Below are 23,740 nucleotides of genomic sequence, written 5' to 3' on the forward strand. Positions count from 1 at the left end.
GAGGGTAGTATGCAGTTCCCACAGGTTAATCATGAGCCCACTCCAGTATATCGTTCTATGGAGAGCTCAAGAGATCCTCCACTCCATGCCTCTGAGGTTGCCATTAGCTATCCCTCCTAAGCCTCATCTGTACTCAGCCGGTTCCTTTCTACTCCCTAAGCTTTGTCTGAGTAGTCTAAGATATACGGCTGCAGAGTAACCAAATCACATTGTGCAATTGGTCAGTACCTGATATGGTCTACTGGATATAAAGTCCAGCCACGTTGTCCAGGTCTGAATATATCTATCTGTGGTACACTTAAGCATCGCAGTCAGGGACTCCATAGCATAAATCTCCTCTACCTTTGCTAGCCACTGCCAGAGGGATTGCGCACCCGGGCTCAGCCACATTGCAGGTGTCATGGCCGCATTTAAGAGGTGTTTGGTAAGCGGCTTTTTGTATCATGACAGTGGGGATTCTGTGTGATGTAATAACATTAGTAGTGGTTGGAAGAGAGATCAGTGTCCACTATGTCTATTATCTTGGAATGATTTAAACTCCAAAAAGGGATAATAACAGAGCAGGACAACTAGATGTGGAAGCCTATATCAGCCTCCAGATGATAGACTATCTATATTTTTTCCCCCACTCCTGTTCAGTGAATGAAACTCTCAGCTCTGTCTCCCACCTAGAAACAAACCTAGGGGACTCCATTGGAGCAACAGTCAGCAGCATAGTATAAATCACTGAGACCCCCCCCCTCGTGTTATGACTTCGTGAAGAGCTTAAAGTACAAAACTGGGTCAGATCACGGTAAATAAGGTGTTTACCATGCATGTCCATGTTCAATTTGAAATAAGTCCATATTCTTTAAAGATGGCTATACGGTTTGGATGGGTTACTAAGGGCCTTTCCACAAAGAAAAACATGTTATCAGTGTAGGTGGCTATTTTATATTCTACATGACCTTAGGAGAACCCTGTGATATTCCGTCCCATTTGACAGACTCCAGAAACGGTTCTAGAGTTAGGGCAAACATAAGACGGGACAGAGGGTACCCAGACTTGTGCCGTTCCTTATCTGAAATGGATGCAAGAATGCTCCATTAGTCCAAATGTGCGTGTAGGGGACTATATAGAGAGCGGAAACCCACACATGTATGTGAGGCCCAATTCCCATATATTGCAGTGTTGTGCTAAGTAACTGCCGGTCCATCTTATCAAAGGCATTCTCCATAGAGCGGAAAGGGAGTTCTCTGCCTGCTTTCCGAACTGCATGCATAATATTCAGAGCCCTTATGGTATTATTCCTCGCCACTCTACCAGGTAGTGTGGACTAGAGTGGACTAGGTTAGGTATCAATCTACTTAGGCAGAGCACCAAAGCTTTTGAGAATAACTTCAAATCTGCATTCAAAAGGAATAGTGGACTGTAACTAGCACAACAAGCGGAGTCTTTGCCCTCTTTGAGAATCACAGTAATGGCAGCTGTTAAAGGAACCCTCCAGACCCCTAAAACACTTTAGGTTGTTGATAAGCTTTGTGTGAACTGTGTTTTTGTTTTTTGTTTTTTTTGCAAAAAGTCCAGATTTTAAGGTAAATTTACACTTTTACAAATTAGCCTTCACCTTGCTAAGGCAAGTAATATTATATTGTGGTTGTTTAACTTGGTTGTACCTTTTTACTATATCTATTATAACTCATTTTTGGGTGTTAAAATCTACTCCTTTCTGATATTTTAAGAATACATATAGTGCTGCTACCTATAATTACGATATGTGTGAACTTTATCTTTTTTTAATCTCAATTCTAGAAATATACAATAAGCATGGACTTCGTGAGAAAATTTGAGCGCCAATGCGGGTCTCAGGCTAGTGTGAAGAGATTACGTGCGCATCCCTCCTACCACAGCTTTAACAACAAGTGGAATTTGCCCGTGTATTTCCAGATAAGGTAAACATGTGACTTGGCAGATTTTTCCTGCAAAATGTTCAGGTCAAACACCTATGCAAGGGTTATCTCTGCACAAAATTTGTTTGACGTAAAGCAAACATGATGAATCAACCGTTTTCTGCAATTGGTTTCTTTACAAATTGCAGCCTTACTTCTTGTTTAGAGAAGTTAGAGGATGACATATAATTACAACTTAAACATGCAACAGGCAAATGTCTTGCACGAGATGTTGAATTTTCCACTGCACTGTCCCATGCTGAAAAAGCAGTAGAGGGCAAATATTTTTCTGGCATAAAAAGTGAAATATTTAGGCTCCTAGGATGTTGCACTTTAAACCCAGGGCTCCTCCTGATTCCTCAGTTTCTGACCATGCAGATAAAAAGCTTCACTATATCCACTGTCTGTCCTCAAGTGCCCTTCCCCCCCTTTTTCTTTTCCTTTCCTATTAATCCTGCCCCCCTGTTCTTCTTACTTTTTTTTTTTTTTTTTATCTAAATGGGAAACCTGAATGTTGTCTGTTTAGCTACATTTATAATGATATATTCTTGCTATTTTAGTGATTGTATCTTGCATACCTTCATTAAAATCCTGTTTACGTGACAGATTTTATAGCACTGCTTAAACTCTCTCCTTGTGCGTAACCACATTTTAATAATGACTTATTCATGTAGACCACATTTCTTTTCTCTGTGCTTTTCGATGACTGTGAAGTGTTAATCTAAAACACTTCTAAAATCCTGCTATCTGGACCATATACAATTCAGTTAATTATAGCTAAAGATTTGGCTTAATTGTACTAGAAACAGGGATACGTTGTCTAAAAAAAAAGATTTGTTATGCTAATTTATCTGTTCATGTAGTGTTACTTTCAAAATTTATACAGACATACAAACAAGGTGCAATTATTTAAAAATATTAATGATGAAAGGGGAGTGCAGTCCTCATGGGATGTTGCTGTTTTGTTTTTTATATATATATATATATATATATATATATATTTTTTTTTTTTTTTAACTTAGGTTTAAAGAAATAGCTGGAAGTCTAGAGTCTGCATTGTCTGCTGGGCTAGAAGATGCACCTGGTAAGCAGTGTTTGGATAGGTGATGTATTTATTTCTAAACATCTGAAATAAATGAAAGGAAACTGTGTTAAAGTACCAATATAGTGTTAAGAATACAAAACTGTATTCCTAGCATTATAGTGTCCCTCTGCCTCCAAAAGGGTTAAAAACGCTTTCTTTCACTACCCTCCTCCCTCAACTTCACGCAGATCTGGAAAACAAATGCGCATGCACAGCGCATTAGGGTTTCCCTATAGGAAAGTAATGAATTAATTAATTGCAGTTTCTTAAAATCATTTTACATTTCAGGGTAAATGGGACAGGGACACTGCACCCAGAACACTTCAATGTGATGAAGTAGTCTAGGTGCCTATAGTGTCCCTTTAATGGGAACTGTGAGCAGCCAGCAGGTGTTGAATTACCATCTTCCTCAGCAGCTGAGCTTCCTCGCTTTATACTGCTACCTAGATTGTATTAGTTAAATTAATGTTTATTTTGCCTTCAGTCCTGAAAGTTGTATTTCTTCCCATGAACACCTGGCTAGGAGGCAAATTCTGGTTTATCATCGCTCAACACATGCAAATATATGTTTGTACTACTAGATTTGTAGTTGTATCAACAGGTGTGTATTGTGTTGTTTTATTGTGTGTGTCAGTCTTGTGCAATAATCATTCTCCCCTACCGTCTTGCAGCGGGAAGCAAATATTGCCTCCGGGCTTCACATGTACTATCGAAATGCCTGACAGAATGCTGGTCCGATCAGATCTTCATACCTTTACTTGCACATCGTTTTTGGAAACTAACATTACAAATGTTCTCCCGTTACTCTCTCTTTATTAATGAGGTATGGTATATCTGTCTATATTTAGCTGGTGTATGTAGTATTTTGCTGCACTGTCTGCCTAATTGCTGTTACACTATACGTTCTAAACACTGGTGGAACTACCGTGGTCGCAGGGGTTGCAGCTGCGACCAGGGGGCTCGGCTGTCCTGCGACCGCGGTGCGCGCCAGCATTTTTGGTGCGGTAAAACCGCCGGGCCGCATTGAAGGAGCCCAACGGGTGGCCCCGATGATAATGGATTTCCTGGGGGCGGTCAGCGCTGCGGCGCTTTAAGAGCGCAATCGGGCCCCAGTGATGATGTCAGAGATGGGAGGAAGTCACTTCCTCCCAGCCAACAGAGCACCACACAGGAGGAGAGGAGGGAGTCAGAGTGGAAGCTCTGATTCCCATCAGCATAAGGCAACCACTGGACCCCAGGGAAGTCACTAAAATTTTATAAAACAGTTTGTGTGTGTGTGTGTGTTAGAGAATGTCTGTATCGGTATATCTGGGTGTCTGTATGTCTGCGTGTGTGTCTGTTGTAATTGCTGAAGCTTGTATAATTGCCAACCTATATCTCTAAATAACACAAGCAGCATGAAGGAACTTTCACAAAAATTAACAAAATGCCAGACCCAGGTCATATTCAAAATAAGAAAATGTTACTGGATCTCCATAAAACCAGAACAGACAAATAGAATACATAAATGAGCAATAATGGACAGAGAATGTCTGTATGTGTGTGCGTGTCTGTATGTATGTGTATCTCTTTGTCTTTGCATCTGTTTGTCTACATGTGTGTCTGTAGGTGTATCTGTTTGTCTGCATGGGTATCTGTATGTGTATCTGAATGTTTGTCATTAATTGTGTCTGTGTATCTGCATTCGTGTCTATATGTGTATCTATTTGTCTGTATGTGTATCTATATGTATCTGTGTCTGTATGTGTATCTGTTTTTCTGCAAGTGTTGCAGTGTGTGCCCCTATGTATCTGTATGTCACTGTTTATATCTGTATGAGTGCCATTCTGTGTATGTGCATCTGCATGTGTGTCTATATTTGTGTCTGTGTACACGCATGTGTGTCAGTATGTGTCTGTGTGGCACAAGATGAGCTCAAACCAGCTTGAGAACTGAGCGGGGACCCACCGAAGGGCAGGCTAATTGAGCTGTTGTCCGTTCTCTGCACTCTCTTGCGACTATGTCTGTAATTGTATGTGTGTGTGTGTGTGATTATTTGTGTGTATATATATATATCTGTGGTTATGTGTGCATATGTACTTGCATATGTGTTTAGTAGATGGCTCCCTAATCTGCTATCCTTAAATATGGCAATCCTACATAAGGATAACAAATAAGGGATTTATCTACTAAACAATTGAAATAAGTAAAATTGTATTACTTCTATACATTAACTGTATTATATATTTGAAATGTGGCCTAAGACAATTCCTCTGTACCCAATACGGCCCAGGGAAGCTAAAAAGTTGGACACCCATGGTTTAGTCAATTATGTAAATTGCTGAGAAGTGACAGAGCCACTTTAAGACAGAAATGTCTAAAATATATGTAATGTTTATCAATTGTTTTATAATATGATGAGATATTATCTTGTATTCTAACTGTTCTTTCCCAGTCAACTTTGGTTTTAATTTACTATTTTAGCTGGCATCTCGAGTAACTTCAGAAAGAGTTATAAATGAGAATAAAAATCCACTATTGCCCAGTAATAGAGACTCAGCCCCTTCACCTGCCACCAGTGAGGACCAAACAAGTGGAACTTCTCCAGAGGCCCAGTCATCTGTTATTACCACTCGTCGGCTAATGCTTATAGTAGCTGATGTTGAAAAACTAAAGGATGAGGTAGGCCATTATTTCACATAAGGACAGTCTTTTTATGCTGTATTCATACTTTGGATCTTTCTATTGTGTTGCGCTTGTGTGTATATAAATATAGAATGGTTTGCATTTATTATAGTATAATAGTTAATACACATTGATACACAATTTTAAAAGAATGGTGCACGCTATGGATGAATAGATGGATAGACAGGCAAGCAGACATCTAGATATGAATCTCAGAATATGGTATTGAAGGGACACTATATGCACTCAGGAACGGCAAAGGTAACATTGCAGGGTTTAAATGCCGCTAGAGGTTCTCACTTCATGGTCTTTGAGACCTCCAAGTTGTGTGAGAAGGGATCTTGTGTGTTTTGCTTGTTATGTATGGCCGTGAGTAGGTTTGTGTGGGCCATTGTGCATGTCTCTTTGTTTGTGATTTATTTGTTGTGTCTTTCTTTTTTGTTTGTTTTTATTGGTGGTTGGGAGTTGAATTATAAATGTTACTGTGTAGCTGAGAGTTCACTATGGTTTTTCTTGGTGTGTGTGTGTTTTTTTTTCTTTTACTTTGCGATTTGCGAGTGGGTCTCTCTAGTTTTCTCTTGAGTTTGTTTGGCATATCTACTTTTCAAATAGTTTTTATTGAAAGGTGTAACATTTTAAAATAAAATGAACAATACGAGATAAGTAAAATATTGATACAACAAGTATATGTATATGTTTGGCACATGTACTTAGTGGTGGAGAATAAATCTGGATGTTTTACTGTGGCTGAGTTTACATTTATATTTCCTGCTGTGACTAATTGCAGTATACCATTTATTAAGGAATATATCATTTACCGTATATCTTTTCTAACATAGTGGAGAATGTAGTGAAAATGTATTTTAATGCTGATGTGGTCATCATTAGGGAATTATAATATGGAATAATTTTATTTCTTTTTTATTTTATTCTATAGTTACCAGAACTAACAGACGTAATTAAACAGAAGCTTGATCAGATTGGTTTTAAGGACTTCTCCATAGTAAAAGGTAGGAATATTCCCATACTTATGTCTTAAAACAACATAAAATACAAATGGAATAATGGTTTGTATTTGTCTTATTCTGCATTTCATGCTTTGATATGTTTATAGTTACAGGTATGGCCTAATAAAGATACTCTAAAAAGTTACATAGCTGGAAAGAGACTTGGGTCCATCAAGTTCAGCCTTCCTCATATTTGTTTAGCTTGAGTGTATCTCAATTACACATGGGATTGGTCAACATATCCAAAACCTCAGTTGTTGGAATGCAGATCCCTAAAATAGTATTGTATAATTGATGGGATGTTTTGGGATATTGCTAGTGTACCTATAATAGAGGACAAAACATAGTGCAAATATTGCTAATAAACTAAAATGAAACTGCCAATGATCAGAATGCACTCACATATTCCAGGAAAATAAAGCGTATTATGGGTGCCTCCCCTTGGTGGAAATGGGGTGTATGTTCCTTTAAAATTCCCTTCTCAAGTGATAGCCAGTAGGGTATCCAGGTCAGCCCGAAATTTCACAGACAGCAACCAACAGGAATACTTAAAGGCAATTTATTCACTTTGAAAAAGGTATAAATAAAATAAAATATTATAAAAACAAACTTAGGAAAGAGATGCTGGTCCTACGCGTTTCGTCCTTATACAGAAAGGACTTCCTCAGGAACTTCTTTCAATGAATCACATTCAACAGGTACATAAAATCAAAAGCAGCATCCTAAAAACGCTAACATTCAAAATTTCTTAAATAGGGCTAAACCCTGCAAGTCATTGGTGGAATAGTGGGTGTCTTCTAATTTCATAATTCTCATTCGTCGAGGTTTTTCTCTCAGGTGTATCTGTTTAGCCGCGATGAAAAAAAGCCGGGTTCGTTCAAAGCACCAGCCACTTCCGCATTCGTCATACGCCTGCGTCACGTGTATGATTGCCGATCACATGATCGCTGTGCGTTCGACGCTCGAGAGGAAAAACATGGCTGTGCGTTTTTCACGGGTGTCACGGGTTTATTTGCTAAAATAGTATTGCCTGTTTCAGAAAAAATGTAGATATGTAAAACGATTTATCTCTCAGTTTACATTAAGAACTCTTAATGCTTTGTTGATTTGTTACAGAACAGCACCCTTTTATGGTTTAATCCATAGTATTAACATCATTTTTAGAATTGTAAATTACAATATTTGATGGATTTTTTTAAAATTGCTCTCCCTGTGGAGGGTGATCAGGGCGTAATGATGTGACGTGCACATGTTCATGCATGCCAGTCGAGGAGGAGTGGAAGATTAATTGGCATATGGAGTTGTTGGAGAACCCTGTTCGAGAGTAGCATCAAGTAGCAACATTGTACATGTTTGGTGGTCTTGACGATCCGGTCCCGAGCAAATTTGCTACATTGATAAGTTCAATATGCGAACAAATGGCACTACGTATTAGACATAACGCCTGTGGATGCACGGCAGCAGAGGGGAAGTTTTTGCCCATCTGAAATTTAACAGTGCCCCTGTTTAGTCCAAGCTTAAGTGGAAACCGTAACTGTGTTATAATTATAGCTCTTGGGGCTGTGTAGTAACCCTTCTTTGGCCCGTCCTTCATACTGTGCGTAAACTGCTTGAAGAAAATGGCAATCTGTGGCATGTCTACTCATAGGGAATATTGGTAATTACTGTAGCTTTTGTTTAGTTTTGATACCATGAATTCACAGACAGAAGCCTGTATCCTGAGTTGATATGTAGCTTCATATACCTATATGTTGTTGTAGTGTGAAAACAGACCATATACACAGCTAGAGTGACTAACTTGGCTGTACATGCTTTCTCAGACATTGAGGCTGAAGAGGCACTTACTATCGATATTGTCGGCATATTTGTCCATTTAACTATTGATAAACCTTCAAAGCCGAGACAAATAATCTATATTTATTGGTTGAAGATGGCACCAAAGACGGATAAAACCAGATACGTTAACTTGTTCTGTTCACGTAAGAGCCATGGCTTAAGAAATGATGGCAATAGGAGAACATCTATTATAGAGCAGAGACACCCTAAGCCTCTCTACTCTTCAGAGTCTACAACAGAAGTAGACCAGTCCCATCATCAGATCATAAATGACGTAATTGTGGTAATCTCTATTTAAAAAAAAAAAAAAGGAAAGATTTTGACGATAATACTTCAGAGCGAAGAAGCAAAATTGCACAATTCTCAGAAACAGACTCCCAAAGTAATGTGCTACATAAAATACAAGAAGATTGTAAAAACTTGCAAGAAACCAACAATGTCTTGGAAAATAAAATTAAATCCTTAGAAAACAAAGTAGCAGATTTGGAGGACCGGTCAAGGAGAAAAAATATCCGTGTCAGAGGAATACCTGAAACAGTAAAAAAGGGAATATCTAGAACTATTTTCAACATTTATCAACTCCCAGGAATTAGGTGATAGACCTTTTGATATATTTCATAGACTCTTTAAGCCAAAGAGAACTCTAACTCAAATGTAATAGATATGATACTACAAGGAGTATGAAAGTAACATCAAGAGACAAGAAATATAAAGATATTATTATTTTCCTATATCTGCCACTAATAGGCAAACTTGTAAACAATTTAGGGACCTGACATTGACCTTGAAAGATAAGGGTCTCCCACAGAGATGGGGGTTCCCTACTCCTCTGATTGTAATTTTCTATAAAATATTTTGCCAGGAAGGATACATTGATATGTCTCTTATTTTCATGTATGTAATGTATGATAATGCTACATATAATATAAACTAGGAGGGGGGTGCAAAAGGGTGATAAAACATCAATTTAATTGCCCCCCAAAACAAGGACAGATGGTGCCTTTAGCGAGTGTGTTTAGGAAATGACAAGCTTAGAGTCATGTCTACAAATGCTCGCAGTTTAGGGAATAAGATCCATGAACTTGTGGCAATAATGGCAACTGATAATGTAGATTTAGTTGCTGTTACTGAGACATGGTATAATGAGAGAAAATGACTGGGACATAGCAATACCAGGGTACTCTTTATATAGAAAAAACACAGGGAAGGCAAGAAAGGGGGAGAGTTGGCCCTGTATGTGAAGGATAGCATAAAATGTAGCCTAATAAAAGTTAGTGAGGCGAACATAGAGTCCGTTTGGGTAACGTTAGAATTTGGTAATCACACACTAACTCGTGTAGGTGTGATTTATAGGCCCCCAGGAAAAATAGAAGAGTTAGATTATCTACTAGTTGAGGAAATAGCTAAAATGACAATGAAAGGGGAAGTTATCATCATGGGTGACTTTAATCTTCATGATGTGAATTGGAAAACAAAATTAGCTGCTTGTGCCAGGAGCACACATATTCCAAACTCCCTACTGGGATTGTCTCTAAAACAAGTCGTTGAGGAACCAACTCGTAAAGAGGCCATACTAGATTTAGTGTTAACAAATGGAGATTTGGTATCAGATATTACTGTATGTGAAAGTTTAGGATCCAGTGATCATCAGTCAGTGTGGTTTAATATAAGAACAGTGACTGAGTACCACCACACAAAAACAAAAGTTTTAGACTTTAAAAAAAAGTATTTTTTTAAATTAGAATATGTGTAAACGAGTCATTATCAGATTGGAGCAATTCAAATGGAGTCCAACAGAAATGGGATTATTTAAAAATTGCACTGCTGAAGGCAACAGAAAAATGCATTAGGCTTGTCAGTAAAAGCAAGAAATCCAAGAAACCACTGTGGTACTCCGCAGATGTGGCCAAAATAGTAAAAAGCAAAAAGTTAGCATTTAGTAATTATAAAAAAAAAAACAGAGTGAGGAAGACAGAATGCTCTATAAGATTAGGCAGAAAAAGATTAAGCAAGTTATAAGAGCTTCCAAATCTCACACAGAAGAGAAAATAGCACAGTCAGTAAAAAAAAAGGGGACAAAACATTTTTTAGATACATAAATGAGAAAAGGAAAGTAAAACAAGGATTAGTTAATTTAAAAAAAAAAAAAGAAGGAAGGTATGTAGATGAGGATAAAGATCTAGCTGACTGCCTCAATGAATATTTATGTTCAGTATTTACAGAGGAAAATGAAGAAAAAGGGACCTCAGTTAGGAAAAAGGACAAATAGGTCATTTATTACATGTGAGTTTAAAGAGGAGGAGGTTCTATTTCAACTGTCAAAAGTAAAGACATAAGTCAATGGGACCTGATGGAATACACCCAAAGTTTATTAAAAGAGCTTAGTGGTGTACTAGCAAAACCATTAACAGATTTATTTAACCAATCATTGATAACAGGAGTAGTCCCAGAAGATTGGAAGTTAGCAAATGTTGTGCCCATTCACAAGAAAGGTAGTAGGGAGGAGTCGGGCAACTGTAGGCCAGTAAGCCTTACTTCAGTAGTGGGGAAAGTAATGGAAACCATGTTAAAGGATAGGATTGTTGAACATCTAAAAATACATGGATTTCAAGATCAGAGACAACATGGGCAGGGAGACCATGCCAAACTAATCTTATTGATTTATTTATTTTGATTGGCTAACTAAAATAATAGATCAGGGTGGTGCAGTAGACATTGCTTACCAAGATTTCAGTAAGGCTTTTGACACTGTTGCACATAGAATGCTTATCAATAAATTGCAATCTTTAAGTTTGGATTCCAATATTGTTGAATGGGTAAGGAAGTGGCTGTGTGACTGGCAACAGAGGGTTGTAGTCAATGGAGTATATTCAAAGCTTGGGCTTGTCAACAGTGGGGTACCTCAGGGATCTGTACTTGGACCCATTCTCTTTAATATTTTTATTAGTGATATTGCAGAAGGTCTTGATGGTAAGGTATGTCTTTTTGCTGATGGTACTAAGATATGTAACAGGGTTGATGTTCCAGGAGGGATAAGCCAAATGGCAAATGATTTAGGTAAACTAGAAAAATGGTTGTGGCAACTGACATTTAATGTGGATGAGTACAAGATAGTGCATCTTGGACGTAAAAACCCAAGGGCAGAGTACAGAATATTTGATAGAGTCCTAACCTCAACATCTGAGGAAAGGGATTTAGGGGTGATTATTTCTGATGACTTAAAGGTAGGCAGACAATGTAATAGAGCAGCAGGAAATGCTAGCAGAATGCTTGGTTGTATAGGGAGAGGTATTAGCAGTAGAAAGAGGGAAGTGCTCATGCCATTGTACAGAACACTGGTAAGACCTCACTTGGAGTATTGTACGCAGTACTGGAGATCGTATCTCCAGAAGGATATTGATACCTTAGAGAGAGTTCAGAGAAGGGCTACTAAACTGGTTCATGGATTGCAGGATAAAACTTACCAGGAAAGGTTAAAGGATCTTAACATGTATAGCTTGGAGGAAAGACGAGACAGGGGGGATATGATAGAAACATTTAAATACATAAAGGGAATCAACACAGTAAAGGACTTTATTTAAAAGAAGAAAAACTACAACAAAAGGACATAGTCCTGAATTAGAGTGGCAAAGGTTTAAAAATAATATCAGGAAGTATTACTTTACTGAGAGGGTAGTGGATGCATGGAATAGCCTTCCAGCTCAAGTGGTAGAGGTTAATACAGTGAAGGAGTTTAAGCATGCGTGGGATAGACATAAGGCTATCTTAGATATAAGAGACTAATGAAAGTATTTTAGAAAATTGGGCAGACTAGATGGGCCGAATGGTTCTTATCTGCTGTCACATTCTATGTTTTTATGTTTCTAATTTCAAAGATCCATTCCAAGTTCTGGACAAAATGACCTCTTGGAGGCAAAAACATTTTGAAGAAAATATACATCTCTCATATTAGGCACCATAACAACTTAAGCTTAATGAAGCAGTTTTGGTGTATAGATCATTCCCCATGCAGTTTCACTACTCGTTCTTTATTTAGGAGATAAATCACCTTTTTTTTTTATACAGGCCTGGTCACACTATTGTTTACTTAAGTAGATTTAGAAGGTAAGAAAAAAAGATAGAAGGGAAAGGGTAAGAAACGGTATTCTACTATGACTGACCACTTATAATTTTTTGTTATAAATTATTATTATTATTTATAAAGCACCAAAAAATTGTGTAGTGCTGTACAATGGGTGGACTAACAGAAACGTAATTGTAACAAGACAAGTTGGATGCAGAAAAGGTAGAAAAGTAGGCTTCTAGAAAAGTATTCACTGAGGGCTTAGTAGGTTATTGTTTAATTTTTTTTTTTTTTTACAGTGGCAGGAGAGGAATCAATAGCAAATTGCTTTCCACACACTTAAATTTCTCGCGGCGGCTGCGAGATTGGTTGCAAGAGAATATCTTTTGCAGCTATGGAATGTATGTGAAGTATGAGTGTTGTATTTTTTTTCTGTTTGTGTGCTGATGGATATGGGATATTCTAATAGCATTAGGGGGTTGAGGGAATCTTCAGTAATGATGTCACTTAAAATTGCTTCTGTCAATGTCCAGGGTTTGGATTCCCCACAAAAAAAGAGGCTGGCCATACAATTCATTAATGGAAAATGGGATTGATATAGGATTTGTACACACTGGATAGTTCCAGATAAAAACCTCAGAAAATTTGGTAAATTTCCAATAAGATATAATGTTATTTTATATTCGTAAAAAAAATAAGGAGTCGCCATCATAGTGTTTAATATGGTTAAACTTTGAACACCTTTATTATAAAGGCAACGCAAAAGGCAGGTTTCAATATCTGGTAGCAAAAATTAATGGTATAACATACCTGTGTGAATCTCTATACTCTGAACCAAGCCCCTATAAAGTTTAATTCAGGGCAGGAATTCTTTGGATAATGGATAATTCCTTGAGAAGAACATGGTTATCAGCAAAAATCAGCATGGTTTTAGGAAGCACAGGTCATGTCAAACTAACTTGTTTGCATTCTACTAAGAAGTAAGTAGAAGTATAGATCAGGGTGTTGCAGTGGATGTGATCTATTTTCATTTTGCCAAGGCATTTGATACAGTTCCATACAATAGATTAGTGTTCAAACTCAAAGAATTCAGTCTAGATAAAAATTCTTGTTCTTGGGTAGAACATTGGCTTAAAAATAGAGTACAAAGAGTTGCCATTAATGGTAAATTTTCAAGCTGGACATAGGTGACAAGAGATGTCCCTCAGGGTTCTGTTCTGGGATCCCTTCTATTTAACATATTTATAAATGATCTTGAAAAAAGCATTGAAACTCATGTTTCAGTGTTTGCAGATGACACAAAACTCTGTAAAATAATACAACGTGAGCAAGATATTACTTTGCTGCAGCGGGATTTAGATAGACTGGGGGACTGGGCACTCAAATGGCAGATGAAATTTAATGTTGAAAAATGCAAAGTTATGCACTTCGGCGACAAGCAACGTATACCATTAATGGAAGCGGGTTAGGGATAACAACACACGAAAAGGACTTGGGAATTGTTATAGACAACAAACTATGGAACAATGTGCAATGTCAATCAGCAATGGCTAAGGCCAGTAAGGTGTTGTCGTGCACAGTGGCATGCACACAATCCATGGGGCTCCGGTGCGAAAACTGATCCGTGAGCCCCACCGTGGCTTACACTGCGTGGGCCGGGGCCACAACACATGGCGGCGGGCACGTGGTAGCAGGGCTGCGACCCCTGCGACTGCGGTATGTACGCCAGTGCATGCAGATACACATACACTTAAAGGATCACTATAGGCACCCAGACCACTTCAGCTCAATGAAAGTGGTCTAGGTGCCAGGTCCCTCTAGTTTTAACCCTGCAGCTGAAAACGTAGCAGTTTCAGAGCTATGTTTCACGGAGGGTTAATCCAGCCTCTAGTAGCTGTCTCACTGACATCCCCTAGAGGCGCTTCCGCGATTCTCACTGTGAAAATCACAGTGAGAAGAGGATGGACATCCATAGGAAAGCATTGAGTAATGCTTTCCTATGGGCGGTTTGAATGCGTGCGCGGCTCTAGCCACGCATGCGCATTCGGAGCTGAGAGGCAGTCAGGGCGGAGAGATCCCCAGCGCCAAGGGAGCCCGGCGCTGGAGAAAGGTAAGTGCTGAAGGGGTTTTAACCCTTTCAGCCCAGTGGGAGAGGGCCAGAAGGGTGGGGCGGACCTATAGTGCCAGGAAATAGAGTTTGTTTTCCTGGCACTACAGTGGTCCTTTAATGACAAACATTCAGATACACACACAGAGATATACATACAGACACACACTCATAGTGACAGACCCACATGCACACTCACTAACAAACACACACTCACTAACAGACAAGCATACACACACACTCTATCGAACAGACGCATACACACTAGCTAACAGACACACACGTTTACTGACAGACATACATACACACTCACTTACAATACATACACTCTCACTGACAAACGCACACTCACTAACAGACACCAAACACACACAAACTAACACACTCAATAACAGACACACACACACACTCTCTGACACACAAAAACTAACACACTTACTGACACTAGCAGACACACACTCAATAACAGACACACAGAAACTAACACACTCACTGACACTCAATAACAGACACACACAACTAACACACTCAGTAACATACACACACAGAAACACACTCACTGACACACTAACACACTCACGTTATTTTTTTTTTATTTAATCCCCCAGCCTCCCTACCTTTGGGAGTGCTGAGGGGATTCCAGCTTTCCCTGGGGTCCAGTGGGGCTGCTGGGCGGCCGGTCACTGCAGGAGTCGAGGGAGCACTGATCCTCCTGTTCAGCTGATGCCGTAGTGACGTCATATTCCGGCTCCAGCATCACTGCGATGCGCGCAAGGGAGCTGGGCAGAGAGAGCTCAGGGGAGAATGCTCCCTCGCGCGTCCGCCCGCAAAGTGATGCCACTGCCCTCCTCGGGGGGCCCTGAGGTGGCCAGCTCCTGGGCTCCCCAGGAGAAGAGGCTGGCAAGATGTGGCTGTGGCTGCACTGGCGTACATACCAGGGACCCCTGCGCCAGTGGTCAGGCATGAAAAAGAGCATTAATTCTCGGGATGAGAATATAATTTTGCCTTATTGTAAATCACTTTTTAGACCACACCTTGAATATGCTGTGTAATTTTGGGCACCTGTTCTAAAGAAGGATATTCCTGCAGCATAGAGTGGAGCATATCTCCAGTTACCATCTCTGGTAGGCCTTTAATCCTGATGTTATTGCGTCTGGATCGGTTGCTGAGAGCTTCCAACCTGTTCTGCAGCATTTCTATGCGGGATATCAATGCGGACAGGGCTGCATCATGTGTATTGACCGTCTCCAGATGGTCATCTGTCCTTTGTTCCACTAGGCCTGTCTGCTCCCCCAGATCAGCGATTTCCTCCCTTATGCCTTGGAGTTGTTTTTCAAGTTCCGTTGCCATGTGTTGCTTGATGTCTGCTGCCGCCTTGTGTAGCAAGTGCTGGAGGTCGTGTTTTGTCAGCGGTGTCGTGGCTGGGGTTGAGGCTTCACTATGCTCGGAGTCCGAGGCCGAGTCTTCTGTTCTCTGTGTGGAAGATGGTGCGGGGTCTCTTGGCGTGCGGAAGAGCAAGGCCACCGATGGCGGCAGATCCCGTTTTTTCCGGTTTCCTCCCATGGTTGGATGTGGCTGTCTGGGTCGTAAGTGTTGTGTATGCGTTTGGAGGGGCCTGTGCTCTGTCCAGTATGCTTTACGTTGCTGTTTTTAGGACCATTGTCTCGGGAGCTCGTGCCTTATCTTGGTTCTCGGTTAGGCTCCGCCCCACTCAGTACATTTTTTTTTTTGTTAGTTGCTAATCTCTGTATAGCTAGAAAGTGGAGATTCTCTGACCATGTTCTTTGACATTAATTTAAATATCAGGGGGGGGCGTGGCTAACTGCGGAGCAAGATGGCCGCATGAAAATTTGCTCCGGCATCAGGACACCTAATCTAATGCAATCCTGAATAAAGCAGCAACATCCACTACTATTATCTAGCGATGTCTCAACCCAAGAACAAGAGGAGCTCGGCAAAACCGGACAAGCTCAATTTTTTCAACCAGAAATCATCTCCGGCGTCTCCGGTAGAACAGGCCCCAACGGAATCCATGATCTCTGAAATGGCCGACAACGCACAAATTATTACCCGAACTAAGGCGCAAGATGCAGCACAAATCACAAAAGCTGACTTGAATGCGGCCCTGGAGCTTCTCTCCGAAAAACTTGTAACCACATGGCAGCATACGGCGGATTCACTAAGAAAAGACCTACAAGAACTAGGTAAACGGACGTCGCACATGGAGGATAAATGTGACGAGTTCGCCACGGCACATAATGACTTGGCCACGACTGTGGAACGAATGGCCACAGAAATTAACAAATTGGAGAGCAAACTAGCAGATATGGAGGATCGCTCACGGCGAAATAATCTCCGCCTGCGGGGAGTACCAGAAGAAATCACAAATGATAATTTGCAGGCCTATGTGAGGAATCTGTTGCATGCTCACGCCCCAGAGATACCGGCAGACATGCTGCTGGTAGACAGGGTGCACCGGATACCCAAGCCCGGGCACCTTCCACAAGCTATACCAAGAGATGTTCTACTCCGGGCTCATTACTTTCATATTAAGGAACACATATTAAAGAACAGCAGAACACGAGCAAAACCTCCGACGGACTACCCAACAGTCAAGATATATGCGGATCTATCAGCCGTTACTCTAAAGAAAAGGAGGGAATTCTCCCAAGTAACCAACACCCTGCGGTCGCACAGTATTCGATACCGTTGGGGCTTCCCCACTAAATTGATAGTCACAAAAGATGGAACCACGACGGTGCTGAACACCCCCGAGGCGGGAGTGACAAAACTGCTAGCCTGGGCCTTGCCGGTGGAGCCGCTGACCACCTCCACAAACCAAACAGGCACATTGAAACGGGAATGGGAAAAACCTCGAGACAAGCACTAAACCGGACGAATACCGGTCTAAGACCGTCCATCCCTGTTTAAACATGGATATTAAGAAAAGAATTAATAAATGGACACTATAAACATTCAACAGCTTCAAACTAAATTCCAAGGGAAGCCCAAACACAGGGCGATTCATTGTGGAAGCAAGCTCCCTTTCCTGTCTGGACTACCTTATGTGGCGGTGAGACTCTGGATCGGGTTCTCCCGCCATCGCTGTGACGAAGCGTACGCAGAGCAGTGACATACCGCGGGATGGCCCGATCTGGACTGTTTGCCGAGGAGATAAATCCCCGAACTTACCCACCCGAAACCTCTTCCGCGACCTTCAGCTTGGGAGACCAAGTGTCTGGATTATTACTCCCATCAGGAGATGCACGTGCAACCTACCGGGCAGTATTCCAACACCGAGAACCGGACTGTGCACCTTGACCCATAATAAGATGGTGCCCACTGCTCCTGACCCTATGAACTCTATCAGCCCACGAGGTAAAGGGGACCTGAGACCCAGGCCCCTAGTATATGGACGATGATATATAAAGATTGTCATATAGAGGGCTTAATGGAGGGGGGAAGATGCTAGCGATGGGAAAAGTAATAAGACTTAGACTGTATACAGTTACATGCATATTTGTTAATGTCGGGAGGAGGGAAGGGCACAGTAAAACGATAAAATAAGGTATACCCAAACCTGAACCAGACATGTAACAACACCCGATCAGGACAGGGAAGGGTCGACTAAAGTTAATTACAAAACATGAGAATCCCCGAAGACTATATAAGTCATCTATACGCAGATGACAAACAGCAAGCAAGGCATTATATAACAAAATACTCTGTAGTGGATGTACCCTATTATGGCGCGAATAGGTGCCCAATAGCCACGTTATGATAGAAAGTTTTCTATTCTATCCTCCAGATGTGGTATACCCACATACTGTCTCTGCACGAGACATTCTGTATATAGTTACAGACCCCCCCTCCCAGTTCACATTTCCCTTCCCCAAACTCCAGGGATCAGTCGCATACCCTGACAGGGTTAAATCTGAAACGAACCCACAACCAATATTCCCTTAAATTAACAGGGCTGATAACCACTGGTCTCAGGTCGTATCTAGCATATCTGCTGAGGGATCACTGCAATGGTTCTACCAAATGTTTGAAGAGGAAATTTAGTCATATCCTGTATTGTTATTACGGCATTGATCTACACTTAAACACAAATGTTGAAAATAATGTCAATTAATGCCCGAGGGTTGAACACACCTCATAAAAGGAGACTCCTCCTTGACGATGCAAAAAGCAATAAATCAGACATACTATGTGTGCAGGAAACACATTTTGTACACAATAGGGTGCCTGCATTTGCGAGCAAAGAATATCCTATACAATACCACTCCACGAACTCATCTAAATCAAGAGGAGTATCACTACTCATACACAATACCATCACATTTGAACTCTTACATCTCAAAAAAGACACACAAGGACGTTTTTTAATTGTACACTGTAAAATCAATAATGCTTTGTACACGTTGGTGGGGATTTATAGCCCTAACTCGGAACAGAGAAATTTTCTCCAGAAAGTCTTACATAGAATACCCCAGACATATCCCTCCTCCACTATTTTGTGCGGAGACTTAAATCACACCTTACAACCTAGACTAGATACCACGCAAACAGCTGACTCGTCAAGATGCAAAACACTGAGCAAACAGGCTGTAGCATTAGTAAAAACTCTTATGGAACATAACTTATATGACATATGGAGGGCGCAACACCCGAATGACAAGGAGTTCACCTTTTATTCCTCGGTCCACAGAACCTATTCTAGAATAGATTTTATATTTGTCTCAGGAGATTTATTGCCGACTGCATTAAGCAGTGAAATAGGTAACATTGTGTGGTCGGATCACGCACCGGTAATGGTATCCTTACCAGACCAATTCCAGTCCCGTGTCACATCACCGTGGCGCCTAAATGAGGCTCTCCTACACAACCCTGAACTGGTCACTAAACTAACTGAGGAACTTGAAAAGTTCTTTGATATAAACCACACTCCGGAGGTTTCTATGGCCACAACGTGGCTGACACATAAAGCCTATATCCGAGGGCTTCTAATTAGTCAAGCATCATATTTACACAAACAGGCGAAAGCGCATTACTTAACACTCATGAGACGACTCAGGGAGGACACACACTCACAAATAACGAACCCATCAACGCTTACTCAGCAGCGCATAGACCAAACTAAGAAACAATTAAATGATATTCAAGTCCGCACGTCAGCTACTATATCCTATAGGCTAAAACTCCGCACATACACACAGGGAAATAGAGCGGGAAAGGCCCTCGCAAACCTCATGAGGCAGAAGAGACTAAATTCAAAAATACCGTTTCTCTTTAACCAACTGGGAAATAAAGTGTATAGTCCTCAAGACATCAATGACACGCTTGCAGACTACTATGATAGGTTATATAACCTTAAAAAAGATGTTCATACACATCAGCCACTTCCCTCAGACATTGACGAATTCTTAGCAGATGTGAACACGCAACAACTTTCACAGATAGACCGTTCCTTTTTGGAGACACCCATCACCCAGACTGAAATAGCAGGAGTTATCAAAACTCTCCCGAAGGGGAAATCCCCAGGCCCAGATGGCTTTACCAACGCCTATTACAAAACCTTCTCTCACGTACTAACCCCCTTCTTAGAAAAACTCTACCATGGAATCTTCCAGTCAGGCAAAATACCACAGGAAATGTTATTAGCTCATATAACTACTCTCCCCAAGCCCGGGAAACCACCCAATAAATGCCAAAACCTAAGACCCATCTCACTCCTAGATACAGATTTAAAGATACTGGCTAAGATCTATGCAAATAGACTGGGAACAATCCTACCTAAACTAGTTCGAGATGATCAAGTGGGGTTCGTGCGGGGCAGACTGGGTTCCGACGGGACTAGGAAGCTAATTAACATCTTCCATAACATTCAGCTGTCGGGAGAACCCAGTGTGGCCTTGTCCTTAGACGCAGAGAAAGCGTTCGACAGGCTACACTGGGGATACTTAACAGCTGTATTAAAGAAGTTTGCCTTCCCGGAGACTCTAATAATGTTGATATCTGCCTTATATGATAACCCTACAGCGAGAATAACCAATGGCGGGTTTGTCTCCAAGTCCTTCCAGGTCTCCAATGGGTCGCGACAGGGCTGCCCACTTTCACCACTCTTGTATATATTAGCACTAGAACCATTAGCTCAGCGAATAAGAGATTCACCGGACATAGAGGGGATAACAATAGGGGGGAAAACACATAAAATAACATTATTTGCTGACGATGTGATGCTAACCATATCAAACCCTGACTCTTCCCTGCCTTACCTGCAACATATTCTGACAAAATTCGGTCAATGCTCTTATTATAAACTCAATGTCAGTAAGACGCAGGCGATGGGCCTCAATCTCACGACAACCCAACTCACTAACCTACAAAATAGCTACTCATATGACTGGAGACGGGACCACTTAACGTTCTTGGGGCTACACCTCACACCAACGACCAAGAAATTGTACAAAGCAAACTACCTCCCACTACTACGCAACATCAAACAGCAGTTACAGGGGTGGAAAGGGAAATATGTCTCCTGGACGGGCAGGATAGCTGCAATAAAAATGATGATTCTGCCCAAGCTACAATATCTGTTCAGGACACTCCAAATTTGCATCCCAAAAGAATTTTTTACTGAAACTCAACGCACACTAAATAGTTATATATGGGGAGGTAAAAGATCTAGGGTGGCAGCGACCACCATGTATAAACCTTTCAAAGATGGAGGAATGGGAGCGCCAGAAATAGCAAGTTATTACACAGCAGCCCTCATGAGTACCCTTATAGGGACTTTCCATCACGACACAATGCCACCATGGCACCAGATTGAAAGGATAAACACGGGCGGGTTAACATTGCCAGTCCTGGCCTGGATCCCTAAACATCAAAGGCCAAAATCTACGCAAACCTGTCCCACGACCATTGCCACCCTCAAGGCATGGGATAAACATGTGACAAAACACTACCCGGCATCTTATATATCCCCAGCATTGCAAATGCGGGCACTCTATGTGCTTATCCCTGGATTCGATAGTGGTCTATGGAATGACCACAGCATCAAATGCCTTTTCCAGATCATGCCAGAGGGCCGCCTTCCACCCTACGAATCACTTTCCGAAACATTTGGACTACCCAAAAGAGCATATTTCGCATATCTACAACTGCACTCATGGGTGCGGAAACAGACCATGGAGGGCAAATTACACAACCAGGGACTCCCCTTGTCACCGCTAGAGAAAATATGTGTAGCTAACCAGCAACCGAAAAAGCTATTATCTACTTTATATAAGATCACTAGACCCCAAACATTACCTAAATCTTTGCCCTTTGTACGGGCTTGGGAACGAGACCTACACTTGAATATGCCCAACGACACCTGGCTAACAATTATGTGGGCTCACAAACATCTCACGCTAAACACATCACATGTAGAAACGAGTAGGAAAGTACTCTATCGCTGGTATATAGTACCACAAACACTACACAAATATGATAAAAGACAGTCGGGGAATTGCTGGAGGTGCCTTACAGAACCCGGCACAATGCTCCACATATGGTGGACTTGCCCAAAAGTACAACCCTTCTGGGAAGACATATCAAATATCATTAAGAAACTCATCAGTAATGACATACAAATTTCCCCGGAACTCTTCCTGCTATTAATGCTACCCCAAGACCTACAAAAAACTGACCTATACCTCACCTACCATATAATTGTCACAGCTCTCACATCTATAAGTAAAATGTGGCTAAAGGTAAACACTCCAGTTATTGGCACATACTTAGATATGGTGGAAACCACCAAATCCTATGAAACAGCCGCAAGGCAGAAAAAAAAAAGGGAAACAATTTTGGCAGACAGCTTGGGAAAAATGGGACGCCTGGAGATTAACAAACAAAGAGTATCCCACTAGCAGATAACAATGAAGGCAGGTCCCCGACCGAAACCGACCAATAACTCTGATACCCTGGTACACTCATACCCCCCCCCTATTTTTTCCCCACCCCACTGTTAAATACTAGTTTGAGTTATAGTAGACCAGGAACACAGACAAAGACTGCCATAGAGTTCGCATAAGGGAATAGAAGAAGGACATCATTGACGGCACAGCAGGTGTCACATAGTTGACCTTCTGTTCAAGAACTGATACACACAACTACAAAAATGATGCTTATTATAGGGAATGCGGCATACCCTCTTATGATACAATCTATGCATATAATGTGTGAATAAATGTTAAACCGAACTCATGTAATACTGTGATTATGGTTTCTGTATGTTTAACTGTGTCCTGGAAATGTGTAACATGTATAAAGAATGAAAACTCAATAAAATATATTACACAAAAAAAAAAATTTAAATATCAGATTGATTTCCAATACCAAATGGAAAAGTCCTTCTCTATAATTAAAGGTCAATATCAATTGTACAAGGGATTTATTTTTTATGATATTCGATACATTACCTACCCATAATATAATTTAAACTGATTTTTGTCCCCGCACCATTGGGTACAGTCTGGTTTTGTTTTTGTGATGTTTGAATCTGGTGTGAATGTTGACTACCTTTATATATGTTGTTTTAGTTTTGGTGTGTGCACATTTCTAGGCAACAAACCTAATTTATGCAAATTTTTTGTATGATGACGCTTGAAACGTGCACTTTTATATATCCTTTTAGTCTCTTTTGGTATTTGGAAAATGAATAAAGTTGAAAAAAAAAAGAATTAATGCATTGCTCACTCTGCCTTTGCCATCTTTTTTTAGTTGGTTAGCACCCTAAGTAAACTAGTTGGCAGTTTCTGTCTGCTGTATTTGTTCAAAGAACATTGCAAAACTGCTCCTTTTATCTATGTGAGTTACAACCAAGTTACATCATGTCATTATAATTGTGTAAGTGTCAGAATCACATGGGATGACCATTATGTGTGAGGAAAACCTCATTATTGAATCTGCATCATAGTGGTGTAGGGGTTCACTGTAGAGAAGACCCTAATGCTTGCCCTTGTAGTTTACTCAAATGTTTATTACTGTGATGTATTTGAA

General features: G+C 40.8%; 1 protein-coding gene across 1 annotated transcript in view; it reads left to right on the forward strand.

Annotated features, from left to right (window-relative positions):
- COG2 (component of oligomeric golgi complex 2) overlaps positions 1 to 23,740 on the forward strand; it is a 58,591-nt gene that overhangs the window by 29,017 nt on the left and 5,834 nt on the right. The window contains exons 10-14 of the mRNA XM_063443204.1: positions 1,792 to 1,931; positions 2,951 to 3,012; positions 3,684 to 3,835; positions 5,476 to 5,673; positions 6,614 to 6,686. Of these exons, the coding sequence (XP_063299274.1) occupies positions 1,792 to 1,931; positions 2,951 to 3,012; positions 3,684 to 3,835; positions 5,476 to 5,673; positions 6,614 to 6,686 (625 nt within the window). The remainder of the gene's footprint in view (positions 1 to 1,791; positions 1,932 to 2,950; positions 3,013 to 3,683; positions 3,836 to 5,475; positions 5,674 to 6,613; positions 6,687 to 23,740) is intronic.

This window comes from Pelobates fuscus, chromosome 2 (genome assembly GCF_036172605.1).
Source record: "Pelobates fuscus isolate aPelFus1 chromosome 2, aPelFus1.pri, whole genome shotgun sequence".
Taxonomy (NCBI): Eukaryota; Metazoa; Chordata; class Amphibia; order Anura; family Pelobatidae; genus Pelobates; species Pelobates fuscus.